Source organism: Lissotriton helveticus, chromosome 1_1 (assembly GCF_964261635.1).
Source record: "Lissotriton helveticus chromosome 1_1, aLisHel1.1, whole genome shotgun sequence".
In the NCBI taxonomy this organism is placed as follows: Eukaryota; Metazoa; Chordata; class Amphibia; order Caudata; family Salamandridae; genus Lissotriton; species Lissotriton helveticus.
Window position 1 is genome coordinate 1,855,235,551 of NC_136057.1, and position 19,452 is coordinate 1,855,255,002.

General features: G+C 44.9%; 1 protein-coding gene across 1 annotated transcript in view; it reads left to right on the forward strand.

The window, feature by feature from the left end:
- EDEM3 (ER degradation enhancing alpha-mannosidase like protein 3) overlaps positions 1 to 19,452 on the forward strand; it is a 501,369-nt gene that overhangs the window by 425,124 nt on the left and 56,793 nt on the right. The window contains exon 19 of the mRNA XM_078641446.1: positions 4,382 to 4,567. Within this exon, the coding sequence (XP_078497572.1) occupies positions 4,382 to 4,567 (186 nt within the window). The remainder of the gene's footprint in view (positions 1 to 4,381; positions 4,568 to 19,452) is intronic.

The following is a 19,452-nucleotide window of genomic DNA, read 5'->3' on the forward strand; positions in this document are numbered from 1 at the left end:
ATTCCTCACTCAGCTCACTGTGATTAGGTCAAATGCCCCTCACTAAGGTCTTAGGATTTAAAGCCTGTTTGAGATGTCATAAAAAGATGTACTTGGCATATCTGCATGTGGTGTCTTGTATCCAATCATTTATTCCAAAAAGGAAGAACAGACAGAAGTTTCGGTCCAGAACACACACTCCCCAACTTAGAGTTGAACAATTCAGTTTGCATTTCTGTGACAAAGGTCTAGGTTCCTACATTCATTTTGGTACCTTGTCCTAAGGAAGTCATACAAAGTCACTTCTTAATGATGCACAAGCTCCCACCCACCAAAATGTGTCATGCTTCATCACTGGGGTGTGCTCCTCGTTGGGTCAGCACTTCAAAGCCCAATGTGCCCCTCAAGGGGCTCTTTGCCAGAGATCTTTTTTGTTTTTGCCTCAAGGTCGGAAATAAGAAGACCTAATGTCCTCCAAAATGTGTACAAGAAGGGGAAAAGGGAATGGTGCCTTTCTCAAATAATAGGAATATATAGATTGGTCTGATGGGTAACGAGTAAACTTAACTAGATGCTGTGTTTATTCTAGCAAAAACAACAAGTGATGGACTGAATGTGGATCAATGTCACACACTCCCCCAGTCAAAAGATCTGGGCCCAAATCCATCGTTTTTTTGCACTCCACACCACCCTGGGTTAGACAATGGCGATATGCAAATCAGCTCTGACCCTGTTGCCCCATGGGAACAGTCCAGTCCGAACTACAAAAGCCATGTCCTTCCCAGAACGGAATCAAGCATCCGAGGACCGGACAGGTTTCGAGGTAACACCTCTCTTCAGCCCGGCTAGCTTGATTCCAGTGGTGTGGAGTGCCTGGGACCCACGTCTGGGCATCCCCAGCGCACTTAGGGCGGCAATTGCAAAAACAACAAGTGATGGACTGAATGTGGATCAATGTCACACACTCCCCCAGTCAAAAGATCTGGGCCCAAATCCATCGTTTTTTTTGCACTCCACACCACCCTGGGTTAGACAATGGCGATATGCAAATCAGCTCTGACCCTGTTGCCCCATGGGAACAGTCCAGTCCGAACTACAAAAGCCATGTCCTTCCCAGAACGGAATCAAGCATCCGAGGACCGGACCGGTTTCGAGGTAACACCTCTCTTCAGCCCGGCTAGCTTGATTCCAGTGGTGTGGAGTGCCTGGGACCCACGTCTGGGCATCCCCAGCGCAAGTGTTTATTCTAGGGGCTTCTTTTAAAAGTTAGAAACACTGGGGAATATATGGAGAGATGGTGATTCTAACATTCCAAAAGTTGGTTAACATGTTTCTTGCGTTTTGAACCTGGACCGTCACAGAATTGTATCCAATCATGACCCAATGGCCAGCGAATTTTGTTCTTCAATGCACCCGAAAACCATCAGGGTACAGTAGACCACACTTTTTGCTTAAATCACGAATGGACTCTCTGAAGTGTTTCCTCTCCACTTCAAGTAAATCCCCATAAATAGAAATAATCCCCCAAAGGATCTTCCTGGAAAAAATAGAAACGCCATAGTCCCCCTAATGCTCCAAGAAAATGACCTTGCTCCCAATACCATTTACAGATTCAGCACTCTGTTAACCCCCCCCCCCCCTCTTCCTCCCCCCCCCCCCATTTTGGATTCCACCTCCTCATCTGATCTGATTCCTATAATGATAGCTGGGGGTTGATTCCATCAGCCTACCGATTTCAGGTTGACGTCTACCTTCAGGCCATTTTGGACACTTTCAGGACAGCCTTGTATACTCTTTGTGACTCACACAGGGCCCAGTCTGTGGGTTTGGTGAGTTTTGGTGGCTCCAGTGCCTCTTGCATCTCCACCTCTACAGTCTCTTGTGTTGGTGCTGCATCCAGAGAAGCCTTTTTCCTAATATGGCGCCAAAACTAGTTCCTTCGGCATCACCTATGACATCATCTTTGTGCCACCATCAGAACAGATTTCAGAGGTGCTTCAACCCCTCAAAGTAAGTAGACATTATCATGGTGGCCAAAGAAAAGGTTTTTGCATTTTTTGATGGTAGCTCTCTGGCAGAACAACAACATGAAGACCAGATATTCACCCAGCTGGTGGAACTTTTCACAACAGGTTCTGATGCCCCGGGAATTCCCAGTAAACACTCATCACACAGAGGTAAACGATTTGGTGACTGACAAAAAATGTCTTTCTTTATAATGCAGATGTCGGGCTATACCTAAAAAACAGTGGTGGTCTTTAACGCATCTCTAGAAGGAGATATTCTTTATCCATCTGGACCTCCTGTAGAAGAAGTCTGTTCTTCTACCTCTGTGGTATTAAAGGTAGGAAAAGCACTGAAATTATCCTTGCAGACTGTGGAAACAAAGTTCAGCATCCTGCATCCTGACTAAACCAACCCAGCAGTTTCAGAACCCTTGCTCCCATTTAGAGAGGTGCTCTTTGAGCTAGTTGTGGCTCCCTGGGGGAAACCTTTGTCAGCCCTGTCAGTCTACAAATAAATTGCACTAAGCTGTAGTCCTGTGCCTTCTAATCCAAAAGTTTATTTTCCTCTTTACTGCTTACTGGAGACCTTGGTAGTGCAAGCCTGGTTTGAAGATGGAATCCAAACTTTCCCCATGGTTGCTACAGACATTGCGTTGAATAGACTTGACGAACAGCCTCTTGGCAAAACATGTCCACATCTCGTGGGAACGGATGACAATTACCATAGTCAACCTTCCTGACCACATGAAGAAACCATTTCTGGATCTGGTCTGCCATGATTTGAAAGTCTCTAAATAGGTTGTGAAGTATTGCTGGGATATTAAGTGGTCCCAACTTAACACCTTCCTACATAATGGGTGTCTTTCTAGCTGCCAGGGAACCAGTTATAACAATGTATTCAAATGGTCAAAGTTTATTTTTTGATGCGAGTCGTAAGGTTTGAACCCTCTGCATTAAACTTTTAGCCGTTAACTAAAAAAAACCTCCAACTGGCATTCCTGTACGTTCCGGTGATTGAGATCTGCCTTGGCCTTTCTTTTATACTTTTGCTAAACATTGCCTCGCACCTCAGACAAACAGAGATGGATATATTTCCTGGGATGCACTGCTTGACTTCCTTGTTTAATCTGCACTTCTCAATCCCACCTAGCTGAGGGTATAGTTGTTGCACACCTTCATCAGATGAGACCTCTGCATAAAAAAAATACCAATCAGAAGAAAAGAAAAGGCTACATATTTTAAGGAACAATATTTGTGGTGGATAATATATTTGATCATTTGCACTGATTCCTCACCACTTTTCCTACACCTCAGATGGGTTAGTGCAATGGATAAGATTCGAAGCTATGCAAAGTATCATATGCTGTAACTGTTGTAACTGGACTGCAATGTTTTTGTGTACTAGTATACTGCATAAGTGATGTATGATCACATAGTACCTCTGTTGCCCCATTTTCCTTTCCTCAAACCTTTTTGACCTTTCTCTGGTTTCAATCAAGAAGCAATACTTTCGCTACAACTTAAATAATGTTGGTGAAATCATCACTTTTGTGGATTATGTATTACATGAATTCGTGAAGCTGATGACATCACCTTCGAAAGCACAAGCCGTTACTCTGCTCCTGCATGGTTCCCTGGCCCAGCTTCATCATTATGGCTGGAGCAAAAAGGTCACATATTCCTGTTAAATCTAGTTCAGCTCCAACCGACTGAGATGAAGGACGTATAGACTCCCAGGGAAAACAGTTTAGTTTGATGGCCTCCTGCCTTGATGCAGCTACTCTCCCGGTGATGCTAGGTCACTATGACCATCAAATGTAGGACATTTTTCCGCTTAATGACAGTTTATCTGAAGGGAGAGGTAGTGTGCAAGAGTAAGTCAAATCCTTGACCTCTTGCGTAGAAGCAGCAGTTTTTCATGATCCACTCCAAGGAAGAGGACATTGAACAGAAGAGTGTGTGAACGTCACCTTCCTGTGTCCAGATTCAGCATTAATTTTAGTGATAAAGGAAGGCGGGCATTATGTAAAATGTCTAAAAATGCTTCTTCTCCCCTCTCCTAAGTCCTACGCTGTCCAGCTCCCCCTTGGAATAAATATCATGTACCTATACTATAGATGCTGCTGCTCATTGATGATATGTCCAGAGGCATCCATTTTATCATGTTTGTTCCTTCACGCTCGCTTCATCAACAATGAAGTGATCTGTGTGTCATGCTTTTAGAAGATCGCCTTCTTTCCTAAGGCTGTTTTACTGGAGGAATGTGGGGGTGGCAAGGAGTGTTACACTATACAAGACTTTATCTGTTTAATTATCTGTGTCCTCTAATTAAGCTCTATGGTCGCCTTTGTATACTGAATAGGAGGGAATGCTGACTTTTTAACGTTTGTTATCAGATGATAATGAAGGAAGCAGCAGTGATACAGCTCCTCTTTTCCAAATGGCTGGTGATGGGAAAAACACAGAAGATATCACAATCCCCATGCTTTTCCTGTTCAGCAAAGAGGGCAGTATAATACTTGATGCCGTCCGGGAGTACCAAGAGGTTGAAGTACTTCTTTCAGACCGAGCAAAAGATCGAGGTATGAGCAGAAACATTCTAATTTTCCTACTTTTGATGAGACTTCAGAATGTAAATTGATGATCAACTTGATGATACCCATCCTAGCTTGGTTTTCTTGGAAAGGTATATTTATAGCAGAATATTCGAGCTCAAGTACAGATGTCGGAAAGTTGTTCTCATACCTGCTGCTTCCTATTGGTTTTTTTTATGGATTCCCTATCTCTTCAGTTTCCTCCAATCTGAGATGCTGTAAAAGTTAAATGAATTAATTGGCACAAAATTTCGGGGATTTTAGTACCTTTTTTACTGGCATAGCAAAAAGGGAAATCTTCAATAGTTCAATAGTTTGAAATAGTTGATCAGACTGAAAGGTACGTTTCAAATAGCAAACATAGTGCCTGGGCTCTCTAAAAATTGCTTTGTCTAATCAGTCTAATCAAAAAGCTCTATTTAACAGATCTATCTATGTATCCAAATACCGTGGCACTATTAGTAAATTATATGGTTACCACTTCTCCAATGTATCACCAGTTTTATAAGCGAACAAATGAAGCAACATTATTTTTAAAGGTGTACCAGTAATATGGAGTTACGCTGCATTCCTTATTGTGTGGCACCATCCCTCTTTTCTTCTAGGAAGATGTCATATTTCCCCTAGGAAGAGATCTTTTACTTGGGAGTCATTGTGAACTTTCAAACTGATTTTTTGCTTTGTGAACCTATCTAATATTCCCATCAACCTACAATGTAATGGCTGGTCCCTGAAAAGCATCTTGCTTACATTGTATTTAACCATTATAGGAGCAAGCATGACTCAAAATGACATCCAATCGAACTTCCCAATGACTCACACTTGTGTAGACTCTATCTTCAGGTGCTTTTCCCCCTGTTATCAGGTTAAAAAGTGTTAACTCAAACAAGAAACTGAAAGTTTGGCTAGCAAATTGAACATGCAGCTAATTGAGGACTGGAGTTCTTTCAGTGTATGCTACTTTGAATTTCAAAACTTTCTGTTTTGCACGATTTATATAAGGTCTCCATTATAGAGAAAAATATGTGCCCCCCCTTTCTCAAGAGATGGACAAGGAGCAAATACTGTATGCTTTTTCCTTGAAGTGTCGCCAACATTACCCTTAGGTTTACCTACACCAATTTTGACATTATCAGTTCTGGTTATATAAATGTGTGTGATTGTGTGCGTGCTGATTACCAGTAGCATGTACCCACAACCTTGTAACCCTGAAGAGAGAAACGCTGGTCCTTTCACTCAGTGGCACCAGGACCATAACAGAGTTGTAATCTGCTCTGTGATGTTGTGCAGACATTCATCTGTGAAGCAAAATTCGTAGATGTCGATGAACTGATTCACATCATATTCTCTATTTGGAAGATGATGCTCTGGGGCTGTGTTTCTCATTTGACTTGCCTAGTTTGAAACACCAGACAGAATCTGTAAGGAAGATGTGAAGTAGGTCGGGCTGCCGTGCCGTGACGGAACCACTCCGTCACCAGCACAGCACGTCTGTGGCTCGTGACGGAGTGGTTCCGTCACGAGCACGGAAGGGGTTAATTGGGGACCTGTCTATTTTGTATAAATGTATTTTGTACTTTTATGATTTTAATTATTCGAATGAAGTGGATTGATGACGATGATGACTTGCCTAGTAGAGTTCAGAAGTTTATTTTGGCCTTAACCAAGGTCCTCTAGTTTGCAATCACCCACACTGATAGACATTCTGGACAAAAGACTTTCTACAAGGTACCAAGATTACTGTCTAAACTGGTTGGTCGAGAGCTAGAAGCAGAGTCAAGATGTGGTCCCTTTGACAACAAATAGCTTCAACCCTATGCAGCAGTTCCTCTCACCTCTGTGACAAAAACTGCTTTTTGACCTGATGTCAAAACTAAAATAGAGCTGGGCCTGAAACAAGTAGTTCGCCCGTTGAGCCATAAACTTAAAATCTAGAATATAAAAACTCCCTCATGCCCACGGACTTAAATATTGAAAGAATTTGGAAGCCATACCACATTAAATAATAACCAATTATCCTTTGGGGAAGTTTAGATCATATTTAATCCCAAGAACTCTTGAGTCTGACCACACCCTTCTGATAAATCTACCAATAATGTCCTAGTTTCAAACTCCAACACAGAGAAATTGCCACTCACCCCCTCCAATCTCCTGCCCCTTGATGACATTGATACTTCTCTGGTACTAATAATAATCCGTAGCAATGGCGGCCTGTTAATTCTCTGGAGCCTGCTGATGTTCAAAGTATTTATGGAGGTTTGCTGCAGTTGCTGCTTTAGATCACATGCTGTGCACACTTCTGACATTTAGTGGTTGGTGCAGCATTGTAAGTTTTTTTAAAAGCTTTCTGTTTCCAGGTGACTCATTATACTACCACTGTAGACCACAATGCTCCAGGATATGACTTCTCTGTAGATTATTTGTTTCTGCAGTCTGGTTCTGATGTGTTTTCTAGTGCTTCTGGACCATCGTGCTACAAAAGGAAAGAGCCTAAACATCTATAAACTGGAATGATACCCTTCACAGGCAAGATCTTTATGTAATCGTTAGCCACTTCAAATGACGCATATAGCCATTGATCACTTTGAAAGCTTTGGGCCACACCTTGCTAAGAACTACTGTTTTATTTTTAAGCGATGTCCAAGCATTGCTTATAGAAATGCCCTTTGATGGCTCATGTCTCTTCAATGAGAAGGTGAACTCGGCGCTAGAACGCTTTAAGGACGCCAGGGTAACAGCCAAGTCCTTGAGTCTCTCTATGACCCTCATTACCCCCAGTCTGCCTTTCAGCCCTTTCATGGCCACCTAAGGGGTTTCAAAATGTGTCCATACCACGGCTACCAAGCGTCCACGCCTTTTGTGGCCAAGTTTGCGATTCCTACAGACCATGTGGGACAGGTAGCCAGAGGTTGAACCAGTCCACCACTTCCCCAGCTGCCACAGCCTCCGATTCCCTTTAGTTTGTCCTCCTACCGACCCAGGCATCCAGTGGGGGGCAGGGTAAGCCATCACCCGCTCTACTGGAGCTCATTGACATCAAACCGTTGGGTACTACAAATTGTGCAAAGGGGTTACTCCATTTCCTTTGTGGTCACCCCTCCCTGCATCCCACCCCTTTACAACCGGTTGACAGAGGACCATCTTTCCTTTCTCCACCAGGAAATTTCTGTTCTCTTCACCAAGGGAGCTATGGAGAGGGTGTCAGCATCAGAAGTAGGTTGTGGTTGCTAATCCAGCTACAAGAAGTATAGAGGCCTTTGTCCTACACTCGACCTGAACCTTCTCAATCTCTTACTCAAACAGGAGAAATTCAAAATGCTCATGCTTGCTCAAGTTCTTACTGCCTGGATCCGGGAGACTGGATAATGGCATTGGACTAGCAAGATATGTATTTTTACATCTTCGTCTTGCCCGCCCACAGATGTTGCATGCCTCACTCGCACTCTTTGGGTGTTCACCAAGGTGATGATGGTTGTTGCTGCACACTTACGAGGTCTGGTGTTCCACTTTTCCCCTTCTCCAGTATCGGGGTGTCCTTCATAGATTCATAATGCTTGAATATTCCCCGTCGTCAAAGTGGGAGTCCCACGGTACATAACACAGCAATGTAGTAATAACATAAGTATATGTGTGTGATATATATATATATATATATATATATATATATATATATATATATATATATATGTTCGAGGCATGTGGGCTGCTGAATTCATATCTGTGCATATATCGCCGCCTAGTGTTGGGTCCGGATGATTGCACATTGTTGTCCTGGAAGAGTCTTCGAAGTATCACGAGATAGGTGGCTCCTCCCCTGGACTACAGTGCGCATGGGCATCCTCTCCATCCTCAGATTGTTTTTTTCCGCCATTGGGTTCGGATGTTACTATCTTAGCTCCAGTTAGGAAAACTTTCTTCAAAGCCAAAAGGCTTTCGACAGCGTCTGTATCGTTTCGTTCGGTACCGGTACCTTTGTTTCGAGAGGACATCGAGGACTTGGTCGATTTTCTTTCCACACTCGACCCAATCTTCTATCTATGATGGATAGAAGTCCATTCAAAAGGTGTCCACTTTGCAATGCAAAATACCCGCACATCGATGTCCACCCGGTGTGCAACAAGTGCCTGTCCCCGGATCACAACGAAGCCAACTGTATGGCCTGTGCCCGGTTCAGGTCGAAGAAAACTCTTCGGATTCGACGCGCGGCTCGATTGGAGTCGAAAAAGTCAGCGCCTGTTCCTGAAAACATCTTCGGAACCGAAGACGAAGAGGTTGTTGATCTAGAGGACCAGGAATACTGCTCCGATCCGGCTTCGGGCCCTGACTCCGAATATGACGCCGAAGACGAAGAGGTGCAAGAAGACGAAAACGTCGTCGAAGAGGTAGGAGACGACGCAGAGGCCCTTGGGGCCGTCGAAGATAGCTCAGGCGAGGAGCTAGGCCCATCCGGCTATACGGGGGCCGATGTGACGCACTCCATAAGGCTCAGGTCGAGGGATCGCCACTAGGCCTTACCCAAGATCTACAGTCTCGTTCTACAGCCCCGCATAAAGGCCCGGCTTCGAACATTAATATTGAGCCATCGGTTTCAAACCCCACATCGGTCGATCCTAAGATGTCGAAACCGAAAGTGTCACTGCAAAAGCCGAAACCGAAAGTGCAACTAACTCTGGTCGGCTCCAAGGCCTCAAACCCCGCGGAGCCGAAGAAACAGAAAATGGCCGTCGATGCCGGAAAGCTCAAGAAGGTCATCGAACCGACGGTTGGGGCACCGAAGACCAAGGTCAAGGCTATCGAACCGACAAAGTCTACGCCAAAAGGGGTTGGCACACACAAAGGACTCGAACCAAAAGACTGAATCGACCCTCGGTCGAGGCCTGCGGACAAGTCGAAGACTGGATTCAAGGACCTTGTCGAGTCGACGCAGCGAAGTCCATTCATAGCCAAGGAACTGTCGGAGTCCCTCCAATGCATCAGCGAAAAGGCTACAGCGGTCGGGTCGAAAAAGGCCCCGACACCGAAACTGGTCGGACACTTTCACACAGCGTCGGCACCGATTAAATTCGGGTTGCCACACTCAAGGCGTCCAAAGATGTTCGATCCGAACAAAGGTTCCGGCGTTGTTAAACAAGTGTCGACGGCGCTGGAGGCTACGGAGGAGCCTGAAGACCAGGAGTCCAGGCAGTTCGACTCGGACACTGGTAGACTGTCCATATATAAAAGGAAACTAATTCCAGAAACACCCATGGAGTCACATAAGATTCCTTTGAAGAAAAAGAGGGTTTCTGCAACGTCACCTGCTCTTGTGGAACCCCTCCATTCCTATGGCCAAGATCAACAGAATTTTTCACCCACATACTCAGATGTGGATGCAGGGGACGACGAACATGGAGATGACCCTTATCAAGTGGACACTGATCCCGATGATCAAAACCAAACATGGGCCGACCCGGCTGACTCGAGGGATCCGCAAACTGCCCCTGACACTCATGTGTACAGTGTAAAAACATCTCCTACTGAGGACACTACTGCCTTTAACGCCCTTATTGAAAGGGAGGCCAGTAATCATAACGTCGATCTACATGCTGACCCCCGTGGAGGAGGACTTTCTGGTCGACACCTTTTCCACTTCTGAACGGACAGTCAAGACCCTGCCCATGCTAAAAGGGGTCCTTAAGCATGCTGCTGACATTTTTAAGGACACCACTAGGGCCAGGGTGTTAAACCCAAGGATTGAGAAAAAATATAGACCGGCACCTGTGGACCCTACGTATATAAGGGGACAGTTGCCATTGGACTCAATAGTTGTTTCTAATGCACGAAAAAGGGCAAACTCCCAGACTACAGGTGATGCTCCTCCTCCGGACAAAGAGTCAAAAGTTCTGGAACCTTCAGGAAAAAGGGTGGCTGCGCAGGCAGCTAACATCTGGCGCATTGCCAACACTCAGGCACTCTTAGCCAGATGACAGGGCACATTACGATACCCTTGAGACACTGTTGCAACACCTACCAGATCAGTACAAGGAGGGTGCAGAACTACTAATCCAAGAAGGTAAGCTTATAACCAATGCTTCCATCAAGTGCGCGCTAGACGCAGCTGACACTGCAGCCAGGGCCATAAACACTTGCGTTTTGTTACGGAGGCATGCCTGGTTAAGAATCTCGGGATTCAAACCAGAAATACATACTTCTATCCTCAATCAGCCAGTTAACCCGGACTACCTGTTTGGACCTGAGGTTGATACCACCCTTGAAAAAATTAAAAAAGACACGGAGACTGCTAAGTCTATGGGGGCTCTGCAGTCACAGCAGTTTTGGGGTGGCCCCTTTCGTCGCTCCAATACTAGGGGCCCTTCAAGAGGCCAATCCACACAACAAACACAGTACAATAAAGGCAGTACACAATCCACCTACAATAAGAACACCCGAGGTGGATATCGTGGAAACAACATCAAGGGCAGAGGCAGAGGAAACAACAGTTCCAGATCCTCTGCCAATAACAAACAGTGACGCCTTGTCACTGCCCCCGACCATATAACACCTGTCGGGGGGCGACTACAGCAGTTCCTGCCGGTCTGGAAATCCATCACCACAGACAGGTGGGTGAGAGACATTGTCCAGTACGGGTATTGTCTGGAATTAACATCCACTCCACCCAACATCCCACCAAGACACCGTCCTATGTCCGCAGAGCACTTACACTTATTGCAGCAAGAGGTAGTCAGCATGCTACAAAAAGGGGCCATAGAGCTCGTGCCTGTAGAAGAACAGGGCTCAGGGGTGTACTCTCTGTACTTTCTGATACCAAAAAAGGACGGGTCTCTCAGACCTATACTAGACCTCAGGCCTCTAAACAGTTACATTCTGTCAGAGCATTTTCACATGCTCACCTTATAGCAGGTTCTGCCGTTACTCAGTCAGGAGACTTCCTCGCAACACTGGATCTCAAAGATGCGTATTTCCATATACCCATACACACGTCGCACAGACAGTATCTCCGGTTCACTATCCAAAATCAACATTATCAGTTCAAAGTCCTCCCTTTCGGAGTAACAACGGCACCCAGGGTATTCACAAAGTGCCTGGCAACAGTACCAGCACACCTCAGGAGACAGCACATACATGTCTACCCTTATCTGGACGACTGGCTTATTCAAGGAAAGACGGCCCAGCAGTGTGCCAGCCACATGTCCCCCACCATTCATCTTCTTCACAGTCTGGGATTCTCGCTGAATTATCCAAAGTCACATCTTCAGCCCGCCCACGTGCGACAGTACCTGGGCGCGACAATAAACACTCTGGCAGCCACAGCTCAGCCAAATTCTGCGAGAATAAACAGCATGCAATTGCTGATCCATAAATTCACACCTCACTCGCTTACAGCAAAAGTGTTCATGCCGTTGATAGGCATGATGGCCTCCTGCATCTCCATAGTCCCGCACGCGAGGCTACATATGCGTCCGCTTCAGGAGTGCTTGGCGTCAGTGGAATCAGGCTCAAGGACAGTTAACAGACCTAGTGTTGGTGAGCGGTCGGGCATTCAACTCTCTGCATTGGTGGAACCCACAAAACCTTTGCAAGGGCCGACCGTTCCAAGAGCCTGTGCCACATATCATACTGACGATGGACGCGTCTCTCCAGGGATGGGGAGCTCATGTACTCCACTACACAGTGCAGGGCCTATGGACAGCACAGCAAAAGAAGATGCACATCAACCTTCTGGAACTGATGGCAATCTTCATGGCAATGAAAGCTTTCAAGGTACAATTGTGCAACAAGGTCGTGTTGATCCGGACGGACAACATGACTGCCATGTACTACATACAAAAGCAGGGAGGAACACACTCTCCACAGCTGTCTCATCTGGCTCAGAGCATGTGGAAGTGGGCCATTCAGAGGAACATCTTCCTCATGGCGGAACACCTCCCGGGCAAGGACAACCAGATGGCGGATCTGCTCAGCAGACACAGCCACCAAATGCACGAGTGGGAGATACATCCATCAGTACTCCACCCGTACTTCCAGCAGTGGGGTCATCCACAGATAGACCTGTTCGCCACCAGGGAAAACGCAAAATGCCAAAGCTTCGCCAGCAGATTCCCGCATCCACAGTCGCAGGGCAATGCGATATGGATGAACTGGTCAGGCAAATTTGCGTACGCTTTTCCCCCAGCACCTCTAATACCGCTGGTGGCATGCAAACTGAGGCAACACTCGATGACTCTCATCCTGGTTGCTCCAATGTGGGCACGCCAGCCATGGTACACCACGTTTCTAGAACTGTCCGTGGTACCGCATCAAAGGCTGCACCTCACACCCAGGCTTTTGACGCAGAGCCATGGCGACATTCAGCATCCAGATCCGCAACAGCTCAACCTGGCGATCTGGCTCATGAGGTCTTAGAATTTGGCTACCTCAACTTGCCCCCCGAATGTATGGATGTCATCAAGGAGGCAAGACGGCCCACAACCAGAGCATGCTATGCGTCTAAATGGAAAAGGTTTGTCGTGTATTGTAACAACAATGACATTAACCCACTGGATGCATCTATTCCAAACATTAGCTGTTATTTGTTGCATTTATACAGATGTAATCTGGCGTACAGTTCCATTCGTATACATTTATCCGCATTAGCAGCTTACCTTCAAAACAGGCAGCACCTCTCACTATTCCGGGTGCCTGCCATTAAGGCTTTTCTGGAAGGTCTCAAAAGAGTGATCCCTCCCAGACACCCACCTTCACCCATCTGGAACCTCAATGTGGTCCTCACCAGATTAATGGGACCACCCTTTGAACCTCTACACTCTTGCGAGGTTCAATTTATGACCTGGAAGGTGGCTTTCCTAGTAGCCATTACCTCACTACGGAGAGTTAGTGAACTCCAGGCACTAACCATTCAAGAGCCGTTCATACAAGTCCACGCTAATAGAGTGGTCCTACGCACCAACCCTACATTCATGCCTAAGGTGATTTCGCAGTTCCACATGAACCAATCCATAGAACTGCCAGTTTTCTTTCCTAATCCGGAAAATGTCGCTGAAAGATCCCTACACACGTTAGATGTCAAAAGGGCTCTTATGTACTATATAGACAGAACGAAGGATTTCAGGAAAACAAAACAGCTTTTTGTTGCCTTTTCTCCACAACACAAAGGCAACCCCATTTCAAAAGCAGGAATAGCCAGGTGGATCGTTAAGTCTATACAGATTTGCTATGCTAAAGCTAAACGCACACTAACCATTCCTCCAAGGGCACACTCCACACGTAAATTAGGAGCGTCCATGGCTTTCCTGGGGAATATTCCTTTAGAATAAATATGTAAGGCAGCCACATGGTCCAACACACATACATTTACGAAACACTACTGCGTAGATGTGCATTCTAAACAGCAAGCAGCTGTAGGACAGGCTGTTCTCAGAACTCTTTTTCAGACTGCTGCAGCTGGCACGGGCAGCCGCCGCTAACAGGAGGGACTGCTATGTAATCTATGCACAGATATGAATTCAGCAGCCCACATGCCGCGTACCGAATATGCTACTTACCAGTATGCATCTGTTCTTGGCATGTAGGGCTGCTGACATTCATATCGCCCACCCTCCTCCCCGGCGCCTGTAGCAGCTGTAGCATTCAGAATTACTATGTAGCATGGACATCACTCACTGTATTACACTCCATCTCTGCCACAATGGCGAAAAACAATCTGAGGATGCCCATGCGCACTATAGTCCAGGGGAGGAGCCACCTATCTCGTGATACTTCGAAGACTCTTCCAGGACAACAATGTGCAATCATCCGGACCCAACACTAGGCGGCGATCTATGCACAGATATGAATGTCAGCAGCCCTACATGCCAGGAACAGATGCATACTGGTAAGTAGCATATTATATATATATATATATATATATATATATATATATATATATATCCAGCTTTGAGCGTTTGTGGAATACTATTTGCCGGTTGTTTGCTTCTCCGGTGTTACGAGACCCCTCCTCATGAAGTGGCAGAACGGCAGGAAGCTGTGACCCCTGGTGACCCGGAGGTCGTTTGGTAAACTCCCGTTGGGGAGAGACTGTTCGAGCCCCTGGACCCTTGAAGAAACGCCGTTTACTGAAATCGAGCTGGACGCGGTGGGACGGCTGTCCTAGACCGAATCTGGTGCTCGTTGCAGTTTGGCGTGCAAAGGAAAGTCCGGACGAGGAGTGTTTGTTCGTGTTGGGCGGTTCTTCCATTTGCGTACACAACCGCCCTACAAGTGAGTACGCGAGTACGCGGTTATCATTCATTCTAAGCACCATGTCAACTGGCGCAAGGAGAGGGAGAGAGGTCACTGCCCTCGATGTATTTGACGATTCCCCGGCTGGGGGGTCGACCACGGTTGCTTCTACGGAGCCGACTACAAGCGCTGGTTCAACGGCTCGTGACAAGTTTAAATTACTGGAGAAACTCACTAAACGTGAACAGTCCAAGTGGTGGGAGCATCGGTCTTTAAGCCGGTACTTGGAGGTTAATCGTATTCCACGAGGGTTAGGGTTATGCTAGCTCCTAGCTATGAACAACCAGACCCAGAAATGCTAAGGGAATGGGCTGAGTGCAACTTAGACTCTTCACGTAGACTTGTTGAAATCCTGATCCGCTATGCAGAATCAGATTGTAGAAAAATTCAAATTTTGATTGATGAACTCAATGAGGAAATACACAAATTAGGAGAAGACTTACTGGCTGAATGCACTAAATTGAGAGATGAAATGCTAGTGCGTGCTCAGAAGGAAGAGGATATTATTATCAAAAGGAAAGAATATAAGTTTCAAAGGGACAAAAATGATTATTTACAGGGGCGCATTTTCACCTTTGCGCGTAAATATGATGCAATTAAAGCTGCCAAACCCAATATGTCTCAAGTATCCACCAACAATGGGCTAACCTTTTCCTCCAGAGTATCCCAGAGTTCGTCCAATACCGATTTGAGTTCCAATATGAATAGTGGTTCAGAAGCAGAATCTGGCGCAAGTAGAGCTCAGTTGGGGTTTACACGGCTTACCCTGGCACAGGAATTGGACTGTGTACGGCAGGACAGACGCGATACTTTACGCCCCAGGGTCAAGCCTCAACCAAAAGCAAAAACCTCAACTACAAGCGTAGGGAACGACGGAAAGCCAATACAAGACGCCAAACCAAAATGGAAAAAACAAAACAACAAGAAATGGACCAACAAGAAGTAAGAGATGTTGCACCATCTCATGACTGTGGTCTTTCAGTTCTGAATCTTACCCCCACCAAACTTTCAGCTTCGTATTTACGCATTTTATCTATGGGCCTGTCATTTTGCCCACCAAATGATTTCAACTATGCTAAAACTCGCATAGATCTGTTCAAATACACACGCAAGTTGAAATTAAGGAAACACTTTTCAGGCAGTAAATCCCGAAAGATACAGGAAAGACCAATTGATATTATCACAACAAAAGGACCTGCAGTCAATGATGCACCTCTTTTGGAAGATCTGGAGGCATTGCGATTTGAACAATCAATCTCGCAAAGCACACAAGACTTGCCTATCACCAGCTCAAAGTGTCAATCTAATTTTAAACCACGATCAACGTTTACACCTCTAATGATCTTTGACAATATTGACTTTTTTCACGAAGCCGTTACCCAAGAGATCAAAGATCTCTATGTCAAGACATTAACAACTAACAAATACAAGAACAGACAGAATCAAATGTACTTTGACCTTGTGAGGAGAATCCAGAAAGACGGAAATATGATTGTTCGCCAATCAGATAAAGGCGGAAATGTGGTGCTGTGGCCAAGGAGTTTGTATTTAGAGGAAGCGCTCAAGCAGCTTAATGACAATAACTGTTACAAACGTTGTGACGTGGGAGTGGTCAGGAAAGCTCAATCTGAATTTTATTCCATGCTGATGGGCTGGCGATCATCAGGTCTCATTAGCATGGATGAGTTGAAATTCTTAAAGAACGACCACCCTATCACCCCAGTCCTCTACCTCATTCCGAAAGTCCACAAAGACATTTTTAAGCCTCCGGGGAGACCCATTATATCAGCATGTGGGGGATTGTTAGAAAAAACTACAATCTATGTGGATTCCTTTCTCCAGGAATACGTTTGTGGACTACCATCCTACATTCAGGATTCATTTTAAGAAAAATCAAGGAGGTTGAATGGAGTCCTGAATTTTTGCTGGTAACACTTGATGTTACGTCTTTGTACACCAGCATAGTACATGTGGATGGGATTCAGGCGGTACAATTTTATCTGGGGCAAAGACCATTGGAACTACTAGAACATAACAAAATGGTCACTTCTATGATTAGCTTCTGTCTTCATAATAATTTTTTTATGGTCCAGAAACAATACTACCAACAAGTGAGAGGTGTTGCCATGGGGGCCTGTTTTTCTCCCAGCTATGCCCGTCTGCATATGGGCTATTGGGAGAGACAGGTCCTCTTTGGCGAACACCATGACATCTGTATGAAGAACATCATCCGATGGTACAGATACATCGATTACGTTTTTCTAATTTGGCATGGAACACAGACGGAAGTTGAGCAATTTATTGACAAGTTGAATTGTAATCAATATAATTTGTCATTTACCTCAGAAGTGAGTCCCAGTTCAGCACACTTCCTGGATGTTACTCTTGAAGTCAGTGAGGGTCAGTTACAAACTACCCTGTACAGAAAACCCACGGCGGGCAATACAGTGTTGCACGCGAGGAGCCATCATCCTCCCCACCTGATAAGGAGCATCCCCTACGGGGAAATGCTCCGAATCAGGAGGGTATGTAGTACCTTGAGCCAATGCAAGCTGGTCCAGGAGGCTAGTAAACAGCGGTTCCTTGCGAGAGGCTACAGCGTCAATATTATTGATGCTGCCATTAACAAGGCCAATGCGATATCTAGAGAGACTGCCCTCATCCACAAAAAAACCCTAATAACCACTACTGAAGTTAAGGAACAACCCACCAGACTGATTTGGACCTACAATAGACAGCATGGGGCTTTGAGAAAGATCATTAACAAACACTGGAATCTTGTAAGGTTTGACCCAGTAATAGGAGAACGTATGCCTAGGAAACCATGCATTACGTATCGGAAGGCCTTTTCTCTTCAGGACGCATTAGTAAAATCTAGTCCTGAGGTGGTTTTGCCCGACAACTGGATGCTTGGTAGTAAAGGTTTTAAAAAGTGTTCCAACTGTAAAGCCTGCTTACATGGTGTAAGTAAAACTGAATACACCATTCCATTCACAGCTACGCCCCGCAAAATCTCAAAGCAACTCAATTGCAAAAGTGAGTACGTGGTATATGTGCTGGAGTGCCCGTGTGGATTGCGTTATGTTGGTAGTACCAAACTGCAGGTCCACAAGAGGGTGCTCCAGCACATCAGGGCTATCAACACAAATGATGCCACGTACCTGGTTGCTAGACATTTTAAGGAGTGTCATAGCAACAACAGTGCACTCCTTAGATACTATGCAATCGATGCAGTGGGTCCTCTCAGAAGAGGTGGCAATAGGGAGGGTCTCCTTAGAGCTTTGGAGACTAAGTACATTATTGAATTTAACAGTAAATCCCCTTGGGGTTTGAATCAGACCGAAGATTTGTATACATGTCTTTGAACTATCGTGACAAAACATATCACTGTCACTGTTATACCATCTATACAAGTTCTGATTCTGGGTCTTTATGTTACTGTATATCTATCTCCTTATTATATCTTTTATGCAGTGGCAGCATTTATAAAATTAGGGGAGAAGAAACAGGGTTCTTCAAACTACCTGTGCTTGTGGTCGTTCTAGGAAGCAACTGTGTACTTAATACATCAACATAGGTTGGGACCAGCCTATGTATTTGAATTCAATTGTTTTTAGCAACATATGAATAATCATGTATAAGCATATGTTTTCACATTCACCTATTGATTTGTTTATTCATTTCGACCTGAAAAGTTTTTGGACACTACAGAGGTGATTATTTTGGCATGTTTGTTCCGTTTATTATCTGGGACTGTTGATGCAAATTTGTCATTTGCGCTACTGTATTCATACAGTTATATTGTTATTGTTTGGTTTATTGATAACCGTAACAAATGCATGGTGTCTTCTTTCTGCTCTTTATGTCATGCAAAACGGATTAACCGTATATATTGCAAGGCAGTATAGAGCTTTATAGATATGAGATTGCCATATATATTTATATAGGTAGTTTCAATAACATGTTTTTTACTTGCCGAATAACAATGCACTATGTCACTTTAAATGTACAAATGAAATTTATTGGATTATCCAGTGATTCAAATGTACTAAAAGTCTGTCTTCTATGTCATCTATGAAGACTACGTGGTGTCCAATCAAATGTGGTCGAATTTTAGCACTAGCACTTTAAATTTTGATCGCGCTCTCCGTGTGTCATGTGACCAAGGCCTTTCGGAGGCCGAAACGTTATGTTTGACGAAGGTGCCGATTATTAAACTTCTCACCTGAACTTTTGGGTCTCGTGTTCCTTGCTGCAGCGGCGCCTGTGAGTTGTCGGCGGTGTCCTCCAGCTTTGAGCGTTTGTGGAATATATATATATTATGTATGTATATATGTATATATATATATATATATATATATGTGTATATATGTATATATATATATATATATATATATGTGTATATATATACATATATATAAACATAGTTTCTATAGAGACAAAAACTTGTCACTTCTATAACCTATCACAGTCATTATGCTTAGTCCAAACTCCAGCCAATCAGGCATCAGCACCCTCTTAGAATGTTCTCCTAAGAGGCTCAGGCCCTCAGATTTTCTACCGCACGTCGTGTGAAGGGAGTCTCACTGAGCTCT